At 30.6% G+C, this 17,606-nt stretch overlaps 1 protein-coding gene across 3 annotated transcripts in view; it reads right to left on the bottom strand.

Moving 5' to 3' along the window:
- The window catches only part of CarT (Carcinine transporter), a 370,341-nt gene that overhangs the window by 18,547 nt on the left and 334,188 nt on the right, over positions 1–17,606 (bottom strand). For all 3 annotated transcript variants that reach the window (XM_081745089.1, XM_081745097.1, XM_081745080.1), the window contains 5 exons: positions 15,181–15,335; positions 12,834–13,002; positions 4,190–4,316; positions 1,150–1,271; positions 646–860 (listed from right to left, as the gene is read on the bottom strand). In XM_081745089.1, coding sequence (XP_081601215.1) covers positions 646–860; positions 1,150–1,271; positions 4,190–4,316; positions 12,834–13,002; positions 15,181–15,335 — 788 coding nt within the window. The remainder of the gene's footprint in view (positions 1–645; positions 861–1,149; positions 1,272–4,189; positions 4,317–12,833; positions 13,003–15,180; positions 15,336–17,606) is intronic.

Genomic DNA, 17,606 nt, shown 5'->3' with positions numbered 1-17,606 from the left:
GACTGGCAAAATATCACAGTTTCAACTGGCTGATGCAATCAAAGCATCAACACGATATTTGATATGAAGGGCATAGAGGAAAACAATTGTAGCCCTCATTTAAAGAATCAATGAGTTGAGTACAAAAAAGAACAATGCTACCACTCATGTGAGCTGAAGTGTGGAAACAGTTAAAGTTAGCAACAACAGCATGCTGTATATGCTGTTGTTTCAAACTTGAAGTATTCCCACAGTTCAGCTTACATGGGTGTTATCATTGTTTTTCTGTACCCAACTCACCAACTTTAAAGTGAAGTTTACCATTCTTTTTCTCCATATCCTTCACATATATATAAATTTTAAAAAAATCAACTAATAGACATTGCGAAGAAATTCCCAAACATCAGCGTTACAGACGATGGAATTATAAATCTTTCATACTGGTTTAGTATTTCTGAAATAATCGACCGTCATCGGGTTTCTGATGCCAAAGAATTGGTTAATTTAGATGTAAAGACTTAGATGATTGCCAATTGTGATAAATTTAATACATACAAATTGTAAATTTACCCTGTATTTCAAAATGATAATGATAATGATAATGGTAAACTAAGTTACTAGGAAGATGCATCTGTACGTTGATGAATGATAAAGCATACTTCTTACCTTGAGGAAGCAAAACCGTCGCTGCACAGCTAATACCACTCAGAATCATACATATCGACAGTGGCCATCGTCGTCCCCATTTGTCCATTATGATCCAGCAGGCGAAATAGCTAGGAACTTCAACCAGAGATGATAACAGAAAGCTTAGATATTGGTTGCTACCAAGGGCAGGACCATAATAACTCAAGCCAACGTAAACTATTTCATTTGCGAACCTAGAAATATTATTATTATTATTATTATTATTATTATTATTATTATTATTATTATTATTATTATTATTAACAATAGTTGTCTCAGTTATCTTAAGTCTTTTACACTAAAAAGACCTACACATTTCAATTTTCAATAAAACCACTACCTAGGCAAATAGATAATATTATTAATTATTTAATTTTGTGTAATGCAATGAATATTTAGAAAATGGAATGCATTATTTGGTAAATATTTTCCTAGAAATTGTCCTCAACATGCAAATAAAAAGTACTTTTAGAGATAACTTACCAATTAAACGTGATTAGAATAGTCTTGAGTCTCATATTAGGAGTCTTGCACAATGAAAGTGTACCAGGACCTTTTCTTAAGCGAGCCTCTTCACTACGAGTTCTTTGCATCATCATTCGTTGCTGCAAAGTTATAGACAACAATGTTAGGTAAGCGCTTAATATAACATTTTGCACGAGTTATGTTAGATTATTGTTATGTGAGTACTGATTGACTGATGAAGTAATTAAATCTAAACGACAGTATTGAGGTTATTTGTCTCCGTAATGATAATAGACTAGCAGTGAACATATTAACCTAATTAAAATGAAACAATATAGTTAAAAGCTTAAATTAATTAACAAGAAATACAAACTCAAACTTTAGATTATAAATTAAATAAAGGAAAACAAAACAAAAGGAAATTTACTATACTTAAAAGAGTAGATTTAAATGAACATTAGATAAGACACAAAGAATTGATCTTTTTAGAGAATTTCTACTGTTCCAATAGCAAAATCAAACCAAGTATAGAAGAACTAAAAACAATATAATTTCACAAGAGACAATTAAGATCACCTGTCACTTCGAACCGTTCTGTGCTCTCTGAGTGATGGAAACATTCCATCAGAATAGGTCAAATATTCAGAGACGATTAATTCTTCACAATATGGACAGCCAACACCAAACAGTAAAAATGCTTTAGATGTGTGTATCGAATACAGAAACGTATGAGTACCACCTCAAATCTATCACTTCTCTGCGATGTTGTACAGTGTCTAATAGCAAGACACAAGATGCAAACAAAAGATCTAGCTAAGATAAAATATGTCACTTACAGTTCCGTTGGAAGCAAATTGAAAACGTTTCATCCAATTGCTTTGATGACATTAGGAAAGATAGTAATAAGAAAGCTAATGAAATAATAAATTGGCAAAAGGATTTTATTATTATGAGCATAACTACTTCCAAAGCGGTATGAAGAAAATCTCAGCAAATATATTATGGCAAGAGGAAGGAAATACTGTCAATTTAAGAGGTGATCTTATGTGTAATGATGTAAGAAAATTATGGTTCTGATTATTTTGGAAAATTATTGATAAGATTATGTTAGGATTTACTATTAAAAGGTAACTTATTGACTGTTCTACATAAGTTTCCTGTTATAATTGTAGAGATCCCAAACATTGGTCTTTCAGTAGTAGATTTTGATCGTAAAGTAACTTTATAACTCGAATATTGTTCTAGTTATCTTCTACACCCTTGAGAAAACGTGAAATGGAACTAAAATGATTAAGAAATATTTTCCTATCTGCTTTCAATGGAACTGTAAGTACAATATTTTATCTTTGGAAGAGTATTTTCTTAAGTATTGATGGTTTAAACACATACAAAGTTTAAGAACAAAACGCGTTTAGAACAAAATAAACATGAGTTCATTTGATAAATTATGATAATACATAGATCTTGTGATTTTTTGCTTTCCTTTTATATACAAATGATTTGTTTTAACCTTATCTGGTATTCTTCGAGGATGCTATGGATTCAGAACTAAATATTAGAAGAAATTCTATATTTTTGTTATTATTGTTTTCCTTGGAAGCTTTAAAGGTGAGTCTACTCTGTATGTCTCGGAAATCCATCTGAACCAGTTACGAATAGTTCTAAATTATGAGCACTAGAACTTAGAAAGCAATAATGATTTTAGAAATAATTAGTGAATGATAATGATTTCAGAAGTAATTAGTAAATGACAATTCAGTTAATAATTAAACGCAATCAGAAAACTTTAGTGAAAAATATAGCCGTTTACATTCAAGGTTTCAAATGCACATAAGTAAATAAGAATGTACGGTAGTACTATCCCTCTGAGCCTATTCTAAACATAACAATCTGGAAAGAAAATTTCCCATCATATTTTTGTCTCGCGTTATATAGGCTATGTATATTCTACGGTCCATGTCTCTGTTTCTCCAGTATTTCCTCTTCTCTGGCTACTTATTCATGTTTTGACTTATTAATTGTAGCGTAGCACCTGACATATAGCACACTTGATTCATGGAAGATTTTTGTTCAGTATTCTTTTTCCTTACTTAACTCTTTTCTAAATTCTGACGATAAGATATTAGTTTTGAAAAATAAATACCATTATTTAGGGCTTCTGTCCTCAACTATCGTGTAAGACCTTTGTATTTAATTATACATATCGAAATACAAGAAATGTAGCTTTAAAGGCTCGAACAGTTAGTCGACAAAGTGCAAAGAGGAGAGAAGAAAAGAGAGATAATACAACAGAGATTAGTATTCTATTTGTTTTCTTTCGCTCTCTATACTCTATTGATAGGTTGTTCGAAGCTTCGAAATTAATTGAATCGGCGTATCTACTCGGTACTTCAGTCTACAGAATTAAACACTGTTTAGACATACACTCAGCCTAAACAATTATTTCAGTGCCGTATATTTTAATGTTCATTTCATACTTACGTTGGGCCTCTTACTTCCAACCTTATACGCCTATATACTGTGGTATACGTAGAATTCCATCTAGGAGAGAAGTTCAAGCTTCCAACTTCGTATTATTTTAGGTGTCTGTATACACATTTTACTATGGTATATGTTTATTGTTACATAACATTTTGTTCAAGAGACGCTTTGAACACGGAACCGCCACTTCCTGTATCTCCCTAGGGTCAAGGTTTCTACTAATGTAACAACATAATTTAACAAATGCTTTTTTAAATATATCTGTCTAATTATCTCTCTCTCTCTCTCTCTCTCTCTCTCTCTCTCTATATATATATATATATATATATATATATATATATATATATATATATATATATATATATATCACTACAATAGATATTCTGCTCCCACTTCCCACATATCCCGTAACCTGGAAGTCCACATGCATCAGGATTCTGCTTTCTTTGTTTAGGTCTGCTTTCAATAATATTTTCTTTTAGGATATAGCAAATTAAAAAAACATTCTAAAACACTTTTGTTTCTTTCTGTAATTCAGAGTGAAAATAGCTATGAGGTTCTTTAAATATTGATTTACCTTTAGCTTCAGTTTAAAACTGACAGGAATCTCTTTCTTATTAACTTTTGCTAGTTGCTCCAAAATTTCAGAAGCTTCATCTAGACGACCTTTAGCAAGAAGCCAACGCGGAGATTCTGGTAAGAACCTATAAATATCGTATAAAAGGAAAAACGTTAAATTTACTTGTACCATCCTCAACTAATATTAAGTATTCTAATTAAAAGTAATCAATGAAAAGAGTGAGACTAAGGAAAAGTATCAATTAAAAAAATAATAACAATAAAGTTTGCGTTAAAAAAAATCCCTAGACAAAGTCCCTAGATAAATTAACATAGACCTTCCAACTTATTCGAGCCTCTGCTACTCTTAAGGCATCCTGCCTCCTACACAGTTGTATAAAATGACGAAATTCAGAACTTTACTATTCTAACATCAGCATAATTGTATATAATTCAACGTAAAATCTCCCTTGTTTGTTGGTGTGAAGAATAATACCCATTGAAATATAAACTTCTTGAAGAGCAGTCTTATCAATGAACTGAGAGACCACTTTTACTCTCAAAAATTATATTAAACGTTCAATTTTCGCTGCCAATCAGCATTGTAAGTCTGAAGTAAGGGACAGTATTTTGGTAGAGTTAGGGAGTATGTAAATTAAATGTTTATACTCACAAACATAATTTTCCGAGCAATACACATTTTAAATCTTTGTTCTTTTATAGTTGGTGGTGACGGGTGAATATATCAATAGTGTTATTCCAACTTCTGTCCAGAGTTCCAATGTCCAAAATTAATTTTGATTCCCTCGTTCGAACGATCTGTCTTTCTATGAATGATGAATTTTTTTTATCAATTTCACTTTATCGATTTTATGTTTTGAGCCTTTTAGGTGATTTGAAAGGTCCGATGTTGGTATATAGTTGTACCCGAATATATTCTTCCCATTCTAGTGAGTATGTTCTTCTTTGGCATGCCTATAATGAGTGTCTTGACATGTGCATGGAATTTTATAAACACCTGCAGACTGGAACTGATTGGTAAAGAAACTTTTACAACCTGTTAAATTTTTCTATGTGCTCTTTGGGGGCACCAATGGTATACATTTTCTGGACCTAATCATATATAGTATCCATAACAAAATTTATTAGAAGGATAAAGTAGGTACCCAATACCTACATGCAAAGTCGGCATATTCAAATAAAATAGAACTTAACATTTGAAAAAAAAAATCTTTCGTAGAGCCTTAATTCTTTGTTACGATGATAGCGACAGAACAACTGAAGTTAATTCTTATTAAACAATGGAAAGGAAAGGTTACAGGATTGATATTTTGAAAAAATGGTTATATGAAGTCACAATATCACTAAAAGCGGAAAAGCGGAACTATTACTGCAAAACAAATGACAATATTAAGAAAAAGATAGGTATACCTTTATTTATTCGGTTTCAAACAAATTATGAAAAGTTTTCAGGAAGTATACTTGTAATACAGCATATTTTTAATAACCCTCAAAGAACATCGAGAGAAACTTACAGGTTATAAAAATTCCTTCATCAATCAGTTCGCTAGTGTCCGCAGATATCTACGTAATTTCAAGCACACGTCATGACAGTTATACATGCATAAGACATATGCGGGATGCCAAATACAGATATATCCCAACATGGGATCTTTCAAAACATCTGAAAATCTTAAAGCATAACATCTATAAAGTAAAATTAATGGAATAATAATAATAATAATAATAATAATAATAATAATAATAATAATAATAATAATAATAATAATAATAATAATAATAATAATAATAATAATAATATCATTCACAAAAAGATATGTAAAAGAGTGTTTTCTTTCGAGCGAGAAGCTCAAAACTCAATTTCGATATGGAACTCTGGACACAGGTTGGAACATCATCATTAATACCTTCAAGATTATGTTACTTTTATATATAATCTTTTCCCTGACTTTCTAAATTATCTTTGTGAATTTTTAATTTTACATATCTGTTGATCCGTAAACATTACAACTCTGGTTACCCGCAACATATAAATTAAAAGAACATTACTATTAAATTACAACAACAACAGTCTTCACATAATCGTATCGGTGAGATACCACATTTACTTACTACATAAAATAAATACATAATAAAATTTAAATAAGACACTAAGAACCATTCCTAACAAACTGTATTATTTTCGCCATTACAATGACACCTTTGTTAGACATCTGATATTGTGCCTAATGAAGTCGTTGTTGTGACGATCACATTGTAACATAGTATCGTAATACTCTTCTTCAACTTTAGTGCTTAGTTCGAAAGTTTTTATTTATCTGAATAAGGACTTTACCAAATATAAATTTTCAAACAAATACAGGCATTGTAATGCCCCACACATTATGTGATGGCATTCCAAACTCTGATTGTTTATTTATTCAATATTATGATTTTGTTGTTCTTATTCATTGAATTATTTATTCAATAATTTGTCGTTAATTTTGTTTTGCATTTCAAAGCAAAGCATATATTGGCTAAATGGTACAATTTCTGCACCTCTAAATTCTAAAAAAAAAGAAGAAAATAACTAAGATCTAAGAAATTATTCTTTTGTTGAATAATAAACAAAATAAAACAAAAGAGACAGAATTTGTTAAAACTATTAGTTAAAGTACTAGTTGTAACAAATAATAAATTGTGCAACTGGAAAAGTTTGGTTGCGGTTTGAAGTGAAACGTAAAATGACCTCAAATTATACCGAAAGTTTATTTGTAATCTTATCTAAGTGAGATGGAAATTGTAAAAATGAGGTGCTAATAGTTGAACCCACTCCGGGTCCTCACTAATAAAATCAGATGTCTTGTAATATGATCTAAATTCTGGTTTGCAAGTCTCACCAACTTTTCTACGTAAGATGTTGCTGATAAGATTAATAATGGTGGTGAAGATGTGAAGTCGGCTAGAAGATACACAGGTTTCTTATGTAGTGCCATCTTGGGAATCTTGTGTTGAAGCTGTCTTATAATTGATTGAGGTGAAGCTTGAGGTATGTTTGTTTATGTGTTAAAAAAAAATCGAGAAACATGAAAAATATTTATGTTAGGAAGATTGTTAAAAAAAAGTAATGAATGTTGTATGATAATAATAAATAATAATTATATAGATATACAATAATGAAACAATGGGAAGAATGATAAAAGTATATGAAAGCAAATATAATGTATAAGCAATAATGTTAACTAAGCGACATACTAATCAGCACTATTCCCTAATAATTACAAGATGAGCATTACAAACTGTCAACAACCAATTTTTATATATACCATTACAATCGAAACTAAACAGCTCAGTTAGAATTGTTTCAGACTAGCGACATATATCTATTTACCTATAAATTTAATACCACCACTAGTAAAATAAGAATTACTGAGAAACATCTTACTTATCGTATTACTTTTGTTGATCTGTACATTACTGGAATTTTTGTTTATGGGCAAGTCAAAGATAGTCAGAAAAGAGAAAATAAAATAAGTATTGTGTACAGATAATGTGAAATGTTATTTATGTGAATATTTATGTTTTGTACATATGTATGTCCTTATTTACGAATTTTGTTTTAGGTCCAATCTATAATATTATAATATGTTGTATTCCGGTAATTGTTTTGATAATGTCATTAACATATGTTCTTTCTGAATGCAACTATGGCAAATGTTTGATTCCTTGGGGTACGGACTCTCTACATTCCGAATTTGGATGCGTTAGTGTTGCTTGGAGCTATGCTCTAAGCTGGCGACTCGGGCCATTCAAAGTCGCCTAGCATGGTTTTCTTTGAATTCTGCGTTGGACGACTTTAATGCTAAAATCTATTTCCGTTGCGCATTAACATCAGAAGGAAGAGCACTACAAAATTTGGCGACATCCAGCATCAGGATCTATGAAGTTGAATCTCCATTGCTTCGGTATAAGAAGGTCGATATACTAACTTGTTGAGCATGAATCTTGGCAGGCATTTACCGGAAGGCGCCAGAGGTAAATTCTTCCAAGGGGAATCATGGAAGGTTGAGAGTCATCTGTATGCCATATTAAGATCAATGGAAAGTGAGAAGGAGATTCGACTGCAGAATGTTCGGAGTCTAAGACCTGGGGAATTGATGTGTCTAAATTTGTTTTAGTGGTCTTTTAGGAAACAAATAAGTTATGAAATTTAGTTGACATCGGATCCTAATGTTAGTGGGAACCCAAATGGGTTATTTGATGATTTTAATAATGTCACGTATAGTGAATAAGAGAAAGGACTCTGTCAATGATAGTGATGAACAATGTGAATTTACCAATCCAAATGAGAGAAATTTGAATGAGGAAGAAGGAGGAACGTCAATAACAAATAGTGTTAAATCGAATTTAAGAATAGAAGATAAATTAGATTTAATTTTGAGAGAACTGTTCCAATTAAAAGGTGACATTAAGAATTTCACAGTATCTGCACGAGATGTGAGGGAAGACCATGCCGAGACTCTAAAAGAATTTAGAAAACTTACCAGCCAATCGATCGCAAGAATAAAGGGAGAAATTCCTAAAGAATGTAAAGAAAAACAAGAAATAGTAGTTCTGAAATATGAGTTTGACATCGGGAAAGCTAATAAAGTTGAAGAAATCCAAATCGGAATAAAAGAAACGGAAGTCAAAGAAAACGAAATTGAAGGTCGTGAGAAAGAATATAAGAAAGAAATTAAAGAAGTGGAAATCGAAGAATGTGGTAAAGAAGATGAAACAGAAAATTGTCATGAATCCACATCTGTGACTGAAAATGAATTTGAAATAAATAAAACATGCCAAATACTGAGAAAGCAATGTGTAGTGCAAGAAAATATCGTGTCAAATAAAGAAGTGGAACAGAGAGATCGCGACACTGGAACTGCAGAAATGAAATGTACAGATGTCTTCCCCAAACTTCAACTAAGGAGAAATACTATGATTCGGTTGGGTTGGAAGAGAAAAAGAAAAAAATTATAAGGTGAAACTGCCAAATGCAAGGCATTCCAATCGTGGAAGACGACAGAGCTCAAAAAGAAAACAACACTGTTTACACTGGAAAGAAGTGAGGAAGAAATGTATAAGAAAGATGACTGATGGAAGAAAAACCATATGGAGACGACAATCGAATAATGAAATTGTAGATATCCAGAAATGTTGGAAAGAAGTAAAAGAGAAACGTATGGATGAGCATATGAATCTTCCGAAACGAGTGAAATGTCGAGTTAAGATAGACATTTTAAAGAAATATCGAGATCGTCGGAAATCTAAAAGAAGAAAACAGGACTGGATGATCATGGAATCAATGAAATGGCTTAATATCAAGTTGGTCAGAAACAGGAAATACAAAAAGAAAAAGCTAATCAAGAAGGAATATTTTAGGGACACAGGATAAAGAATTGGAAACACCTTTTGACTTAATTCTATGTTTGTATTTGATCATTATTATTTTTTGTTTATGTTGGAGTTTAATAATTTTAGTTTAATTGTTCAATGTCTTTGTTATATTTATACGAGAGCATTTGAAATTAGGGCTCTATATAATTAAGAAAATCTGAAGAAATTATGTTGCACATAGGGTACAAATATTTGATGTTTAAAAATTTTATCTCATGATAAAATTTTTTAGCCACCACTGGCAAATTGTAATGCCCCACACATTATGTGATGGCATTCCAAACTCTGATTGTTTATTTATTCAATATTATGATTTTGTTGTTCTTATTCATTGAATTATTTATTCAATAATTTGTCGTTAATTTTGTTTTGCATTTCAAAGCAAAGCATATATTGGCTAAATGGTACAATTTCTGCACCTCTAAATTCTAAAAAAAAAGAAGAAAATAACTAAGATCTAAGAAATTATTCTTTTGTTGAATAATAAACAAAATAAAACAAAAGAGACAGAATTTGTTAAAACTATTAGTTAAAGTACTAGTTGTAACAAATAATAAATTGTGCAACTGGAAAAGTTTGGTTGCGGTTTGAAGTGAAACGTAAAATGACCTCAAATTATACCGAAAGTTTATTTGTAATCTTATCTAAGTGAGATGGAAATTGTAAAAATGAGGTGCTAATAGTTGAACCCACTCCGGGTTCTCACTAATAAAATCAGATGTCTTGTAATATGATCTAAATTCTGGTTTGCAAGTCTCACCAACTTTTCTACGTAAGATGTTGCTGATAAGATTAATAATGGTGGTGAAGATGTGAAGTCGGCTAGAAGATACACAGGTTTCTTATGTAGTGCCATCTTGGGAATCTTGTGTTGAAGCTGTCTTATAATTGATTGAGGTGAAGCTTGAGGTATGTTTGTTTATGTGTTAAAAAAAAATCGAGAAACATGAAAAATATTTATGTTAGGAAGATTGTTAAAAAAAAGTAATGAATGTTGTATGATAATAATAAATAATAATTATATAGATATACAATAATGAAACAATGGGAAGAATGATAAAAGTATATGAAAGCAAATATAATGTATAAGCAATAATGTTAACTAAGCGACATACTAATCAGCACTATTCCCTAATAATTACAAGATGAGCATTACAAACTGTCAACAACCAATTTTTATATATACCATTACAATCGAAACTAAACAGCTCAGTTAGAATTGTTTCAGACTAGCGACATATATCTATTTACCTATAAATTTAATACCACCACTAGTAAAATAAGAATTACTGAGAAACATCTTACTTATCGTATTACTTTTGTTGATCTGTACATTACTGGAATTTTTGTTTATGGGCAAGTCAAAGATAGTCAGAAAAGAGAAAATAAAATAAGTATTGTGTACAGATAATGTGAAATGTTATTTATGTGAATATTTATGTTTTGTACATATGTATGTCCTTATTTACGAATTTTGTTTTAGGTCCAATCTATAATATTATAATATGTTGTATTCCGGTAATTGTTTTGATAATGTCATTAACATATGTTCTTTCTGAATGCAACTATGGCAAATGTTTGATTCCTTGGGGTACGGACTCTCTACATTCCGAATTTGGATGCGTTAGTGTTGCTTGGAGCTATGCTCTAAGCTGGCGACTCGGGCCATTCAAAGTCGCCTAGCATGGTTTTCTTTGAATTCTGCGTTGGACGACTTTAATGCTAAAATCTATTTCCGTTGCGCATTAACATCAGAAGGAAGAGCACTACAGCATAAATACATATAATCACAAAAAAACACATGAATTTGAAATATGAAAAATACCAATTTGAAATGAAGTTGAAAGTAGTTATCAAAATAAAGAATTGAGTGTAACAGTTGATATATATATATATATATATATATATGAAAAGATTATAATTGAATTTCTGTTGAGCTGGATTAATACAATTTCACATGTAGAATGAATGAAAGAATGAATAAGTAAAGGAGGATTGGGATGTCAGCAGCAAGGCTATATGTCCCCGTAACATAAACACGGCTGCTCTAACATGGACTGCAACAAGATAACGCTTAAATGAAGATACTAATAGATAAAAGATCACTGCGAATTATTAATCAGAGAAAGAATAAAAGAATAAATAGACGATAAAAGCAATAACAATAACAATTTATATCAAAAAGGAATAAAAAGTAGAAGAAAAGATAAAAGTTAGCAGCAAAAAGGAAATTATAAAACTAAAAACTCTATAAAAAAACAAAAAAAAGGCTCAGAGAACGTAAGCAACATCTATAGAGCAAATAAAATCAAGTACGCGTCACACAATACTGAGATCATCCCCCAAAACACAAGTGAGGGTACAGGCAGTCCATGACGTTCTCTGACATCTGAGTATTCAGGACATTCAACAAGAATATGCCGAATACTCAGTGGGACAATACAGTTTTCGCAATACGGACGGTTCAGACCATGTAACAAATGACTACAGGCAAGACGAGAGTGTCTGATGCGCAGCCGCACCAGGAGCACTTCATCACGACGACTATCACGAGAGGAGGTGACCCACTCACCAAAGATTAGCTTAATTTCATGGAATTTATTCCCAAGTGCCTGGTCCCAATTCGCTTGCCATTAAGAGTGCATTCACACATAGAAGATTTACAGTAATTGAAGCGACTAAAACCTCGCAACTCTGTACTGAAAATATTCGGTGACATGTGGAGTGTCAAAGAACTATCACATGAATAAGAGAAATAAGCCTCTCCGTTGGTCTTATGGCTAATGCGTATGCTTTGGTGCACATAATCCCGGGTTCGATTCTTGGTGGGAGAGCTCAAAAACTTAAATTTTACAACCATTCATTTTCATTAACCACCGGTCTCTTTTAGCAAATAGGGTATAATCGTGGAACGTTAAACGAAAAAAAACAGGAAGAAAAAACACGAAAGGAGTTAAAGGTCCTAAAAAAATATCTTGTAAAATGTTCTCTAATTTTCTACAGTAATTATAAAAGTACGAAAATACGTTGTAAACTTTCAGATGCAGTTTTAGTGAGAATATAATTGAATTCCTTGCTTTGTTTTAAATATGAAATATATCCGAATAATATTTTGGAGTAAAATAGTAACTTCAAAAATCTATTCTACAAGTAACATTCGTACTGTTAATCACGTGTGTTTACAGATCTAAAAATAAATAAGTAAATAAACATGAGAGTATACTTACAACCAATAGATGAAGTACAAGATGAATGGAAGAGTTGTAACAAGGGTAAGTATTACCCAGTCTCTAACCATATAGGTAATTGCAGCCAAAATAATAAGCCCCACGGAATAAAATAAGCATGTCATAACTGTTATAAAAGTTCGATAATTAGGTCCTACAAGTTCCAACGCTGGAAAAAAAAATTGCAGTTAAGCTTCATCGTACTTTCTTTTTAAATGTTACTTTCATTTTAATGATGTACAGTACCTTCGCTTTCATTGCTTTAGTAGCCCACTGATTTATATGGGGGCTTCTTTTCCCCTTGAAATGAACTGAAATTTTAATTATGTGATTTTATTGATTTTTTTCTTCAGGTTTAGTTAAATTTTCTTCACTTTTTCGAAATGAATTTACATTTTACATAAAGTTATTATTACTTCAATTATATTTGGTTTAGTTTTCACGAAGCAAAGGACATTTAAAAAGATTTGAAGAAGAAACCGGTGAAATAAAACAATTAAAATTCCAGTCTATTTTAAATAATACAATTAAAATTCCAGTCAATTTCAAATAAAACAATTAAAATTCCAGTCAATTTCAAATAAAACAATTAAAATTCCAATCCGTTTTAAATAAAACAGAAAAATAATTTCCCATATAAGTATATGTGTTAATAAACAATGATGATGCTGATATTCAGAATCACTAACAAATTTGTAGGTATACAATTTTCCAACTCATTATTTATGTTATATCAAGAAGGAAAATAAAAAAAAAAAATACAATGAACATTCACAATTAATGTCAATAGTAGTTATGCATATCTCATACATAATAGTCGAATAGGAAATAAATTATTCCTGGTACGCTAAAATCGTAAAATAAAATAAAATTAGATACTCTCATGTTCAGTAAGTACTCTATTCAGTTCACTTAGTTCAATATTAGCTATGAACTACAAAGTGCACCTGGAGATTACTTCAATATACAATATAACTTATTTTAAATTTTTACGGCTGGTGTGAGTTTTTGACATCTTAATTTAATACTGGTCCAATTCAATCAGTGTTTACACGGTTTTAAAAAGCTATCGTAAACCCACATACTTTTCTTTCTTTCTACTTACTCCAATTTTCAAAATAACTTGGGGGAAGGTAAATATGAAGGTGTCAGTTTCTGATAATGTAAGCAAAGGATGAGTGAGGAAAAATTTTAGAAGGTCAAGTAATAAGAAATTCGATTATTTTGATACCATTTTTATTAAAATTTGAATAATTCCTTATTGGAATTGAATAAATTGACTATTCCAATGATATATTCCTCCAATAAATACTATACAGGGCAACATAGAAGTTAGTTTTCCCATACACAAAATTCAATCATAGTTGTAAAAGTCAAATAAAACATCCTTTGCGCCTCAACCAACGGCCAAAAAGTAATGAGCGTACTGTTGCGAAGATAAAACGGCATTGTGACTAATCCACGCTCAAACATTATTTTTTTCACAAATATATTATATCATAATATAAATATCGTTTTCTTTGAGTAAACTGAATTTTACGACTCCCTGTATTTCGAGAATAGTTTACTATTTAGAAATCAATGTGTTGGTATCATTTTTGACTCATGTAACTGTGTACTGAAATGCTGCAGTAAAATAGTGTATGAAAAATATAATTGAAAAACAATATGTATTATTATTATTATTATTATTATTATTATTATTATTATTATTATTATTATTATTATTATTATTATTATTATTATTATTATTATTATTATTATATTTCGAAACCAATAAGATTCTGCTTAGAAAAGAAAAATCACAATGAAGCACATTTTTAAATCGATTGTGGTTAATGACCTTTCTCTGAATACAAATATAGATTAGTTTTAAATCATACGCTTTATTTCCCTAGTTGAATAATTCCGAGTCCTCAAAGTTGTTATTGAACTATTCAGTATTTGTGAATACGAAATCGTTCAAATTAAGCTAGCTTAAATAGACTGCTAAAAAAAAGATATTATCAGATGGTAAAAGTTATTAAATAACATCAATGTTACAGTGTCCTAATTTTGTTCGGTTGGACAAAGAATTTATTGTGATGGACAAATAACTCCTTCTCTTTTACCTTCGTCGTTGTTCCTTGTACTTAAAAGATACTATGGGAAAGGACTTAGGAAGAACTTTCCAAATGTTATGTACTGCTATAAAACTAAAATTTTGTTTTCTGGTTTTCATTATTTTGAAAATTATAAACAAAAACTAAGAATACCTAGAATTCTTCTCTTAAATAACAAAATGCCAATGTATTTTAGAATTATTTCAAAGAAGAAAGTAAATATATTATTTAGCAAACAAACTTACATATGATAAAAGGAATTTGATAGATGGCAGGAACGGACAATCCAGCAATGAAGCGACACGCTGCCCACATCCAAAAATTATACGCCACTGAAGACAAGGCACCGCCCACAATTCCTGTTCCAAGACATATGAAGAATGACTTGCGCCTTCCCAATCTGAAATTGACATTTACAGGTCATTTTAATTTCGGTACAAATTTCTACAGTAAAGACGTTATATAGTAACTTCCTAAACTAATACGTAATAGTAAAAAAAAAAAAAAAAATCTACATTTTCATTGATAACATTGATTGATAAAGTCAAGTTTAAAACCTATTGTATTAGTCTGTATCTTAGTAGGATTTGTGTTTACGACTGAATGTTTGTTGAACTTTATATGCTATATAAAATGACTGCCTTCAGTTTTCAGTGAATCGAATGTAACGATTATAACTAAATTAAGAAATGTTATATATATCCAACATTTTTTTTATATTAATATTTCATATTTCCACTTATATTTCATAAACATTAATTAATTCTTCTAAAGCATATTTGTTTATTTAATTCCTATCATAAAATTGTTCTCAAAATTAGAATAAACTTTTCTTTCCATATAAATATGAACATATAGTGCTATGGTATGTAAAAACAAATATAATGGCCACAAAAGTGTCAAATAATCAAAGAAACATATAGTTAAAAAATAACGAACTAAAACTTATTACTATTGAACCCGATTATTCATATATTTCGAATATATACTAAGAAGACAGCAAGAGAAAAACTTGCATATGGAATTCGAATACAATTCAGACACAGATGCATAGAGAAGTACTCTGCGACCTTTCAACTAACAGCAAAACGAAAATATACTGAAATCCTTACTTGACTAGGAAATCAAACCTTTTCAAAGCACGTAGGAGAAATATTCGCAAATGGAAATAAGTTCTCCTTTCTCTTCACTTTTGCTTCATTAAGAGCCAAAATGAAATAAAAGAACCTTTTTTTGGGAGGGCCTTGAATTCTCTATAGCCCCTAATGTTTTAAAATAAAATATTTGAAGACATGAGAACGAGGGATCAAGAAAAGAAATTTGACTCTCCCGAGTCATATATTCTCGATTATGTTCAATACTTGCGTAGACAAATGTTTTCCTATACCATGAATAATTAACGTAATTCATCTGTAAATATTAGTGAAAGTGAGATAAAAGTTCAAATTACTTTTATGATAAAATAAATTAGAAACTTTGTGCTAAATTAATCATCCATAATCACCTATCAAGTATGCATTTAAATAACTCCCATGAACATTGAGATATAAGTTTAAAAAGAATGTGTAGTTTTATTTACATTAGAAATCAATTTTGTTTTTCAAAATATTTTCAATTTCTTCTTTCTGTGATGGTCATAGTAAAATGACCATTAGAAAGACCTAGTCGCAGATGGGAGGACAATATTAGGATTGATCTCGCAGAAATAGAAATACAAAGAAGAAACTGGATCCAGCTGGCTAAGGACAGAAGCCAATGAAGAGCTTTTGTGAACGCTACATTGAACCTCCGCTTTCCATAAGCCACAGACTTAGTTAGTTAGATGGTCATAGGATTTCTTCTGCTTCGCCTAACATATACCCATTTACTTGAGCACCAAAGATTTACTTCACTTTCAGACAAACTCACAGCAGTGTTAGTTACTAAGATGGGCGTGCCTTTAGCAAGGTTTCTAGTGCGTTTTTTTTTTTCTCTCTCTCTCTCTCTTTCTCGTTGAAATGGACGAAATACTTTCTTGTGGCAACATTCTTTTTAGGGTTAGTTGGTAGTGAAACAGAACTTGCTTATACTACAAAGTTCGTTTAATTCAAAACCAGAGTAACTTAGGTGCTACACTGATTTTATCTTTGTGCGAAACATGTAACATTTATAATAAATTACAGGTTCATATGAGATTCTAATATTTGCTTTTAATATGAATATGTTTGTTTCTGTTCATGATAATGGAACACTTGGCCATTGCGTAACACCTCCTTAGTCTTGTAGTCTTGTAGTGATAAAAAAAAAAAAAACAAATCTATTTGAAACTACCAGAGCAGTTTGTAGATCAAATTCTGAAGAAAACATATGTATATTAATTAAATATTATTCAAAAAATGTTGCTAATCTGTTCATTCTGAAAGAGTAGGCTTAGTGTGCCATAATAATGAATGATAGATCACCAACTTGCCCAATAGGCGAGAATCTCTTGGTGGTACAGCAATATGAAAAGCATCTATTAGTTTTGAATGTGTTGTAAATTATTCATGTTCACTCATTATTTGAAGTCTAAGAAAAATAGCAACTAAGGTTGAATAATCCTCAGAAAATAAGATTTACGCGTATTTAAAATTCTTGATTATTTCAAAACATCCAATTTACTTCGAAATGAAATAGTTAGCCTGTAAAGGTG

The sequence above is a fragment of the Thermobia domestica genome, chromosome 2, assembly GCF_964235325.1.
Source record: "Thermobia domestica chromosome 2, izTheDome1.hap1.1, whole genome shotgun sequence".
In the NCBI taxonomy this organism is placed as follows: domain Eukaryota; kingdom Metazoa; phylum Arthropoda; class Insecta; order Zygentoma; family Lepismatidae; genus Thermobia; species Thermobia domestica.
The sequence above is the reverse complement of the archived record's forward strand: the minus strand, read 5'-3'. Positions and strand labels throughout refer to the sequence as shown.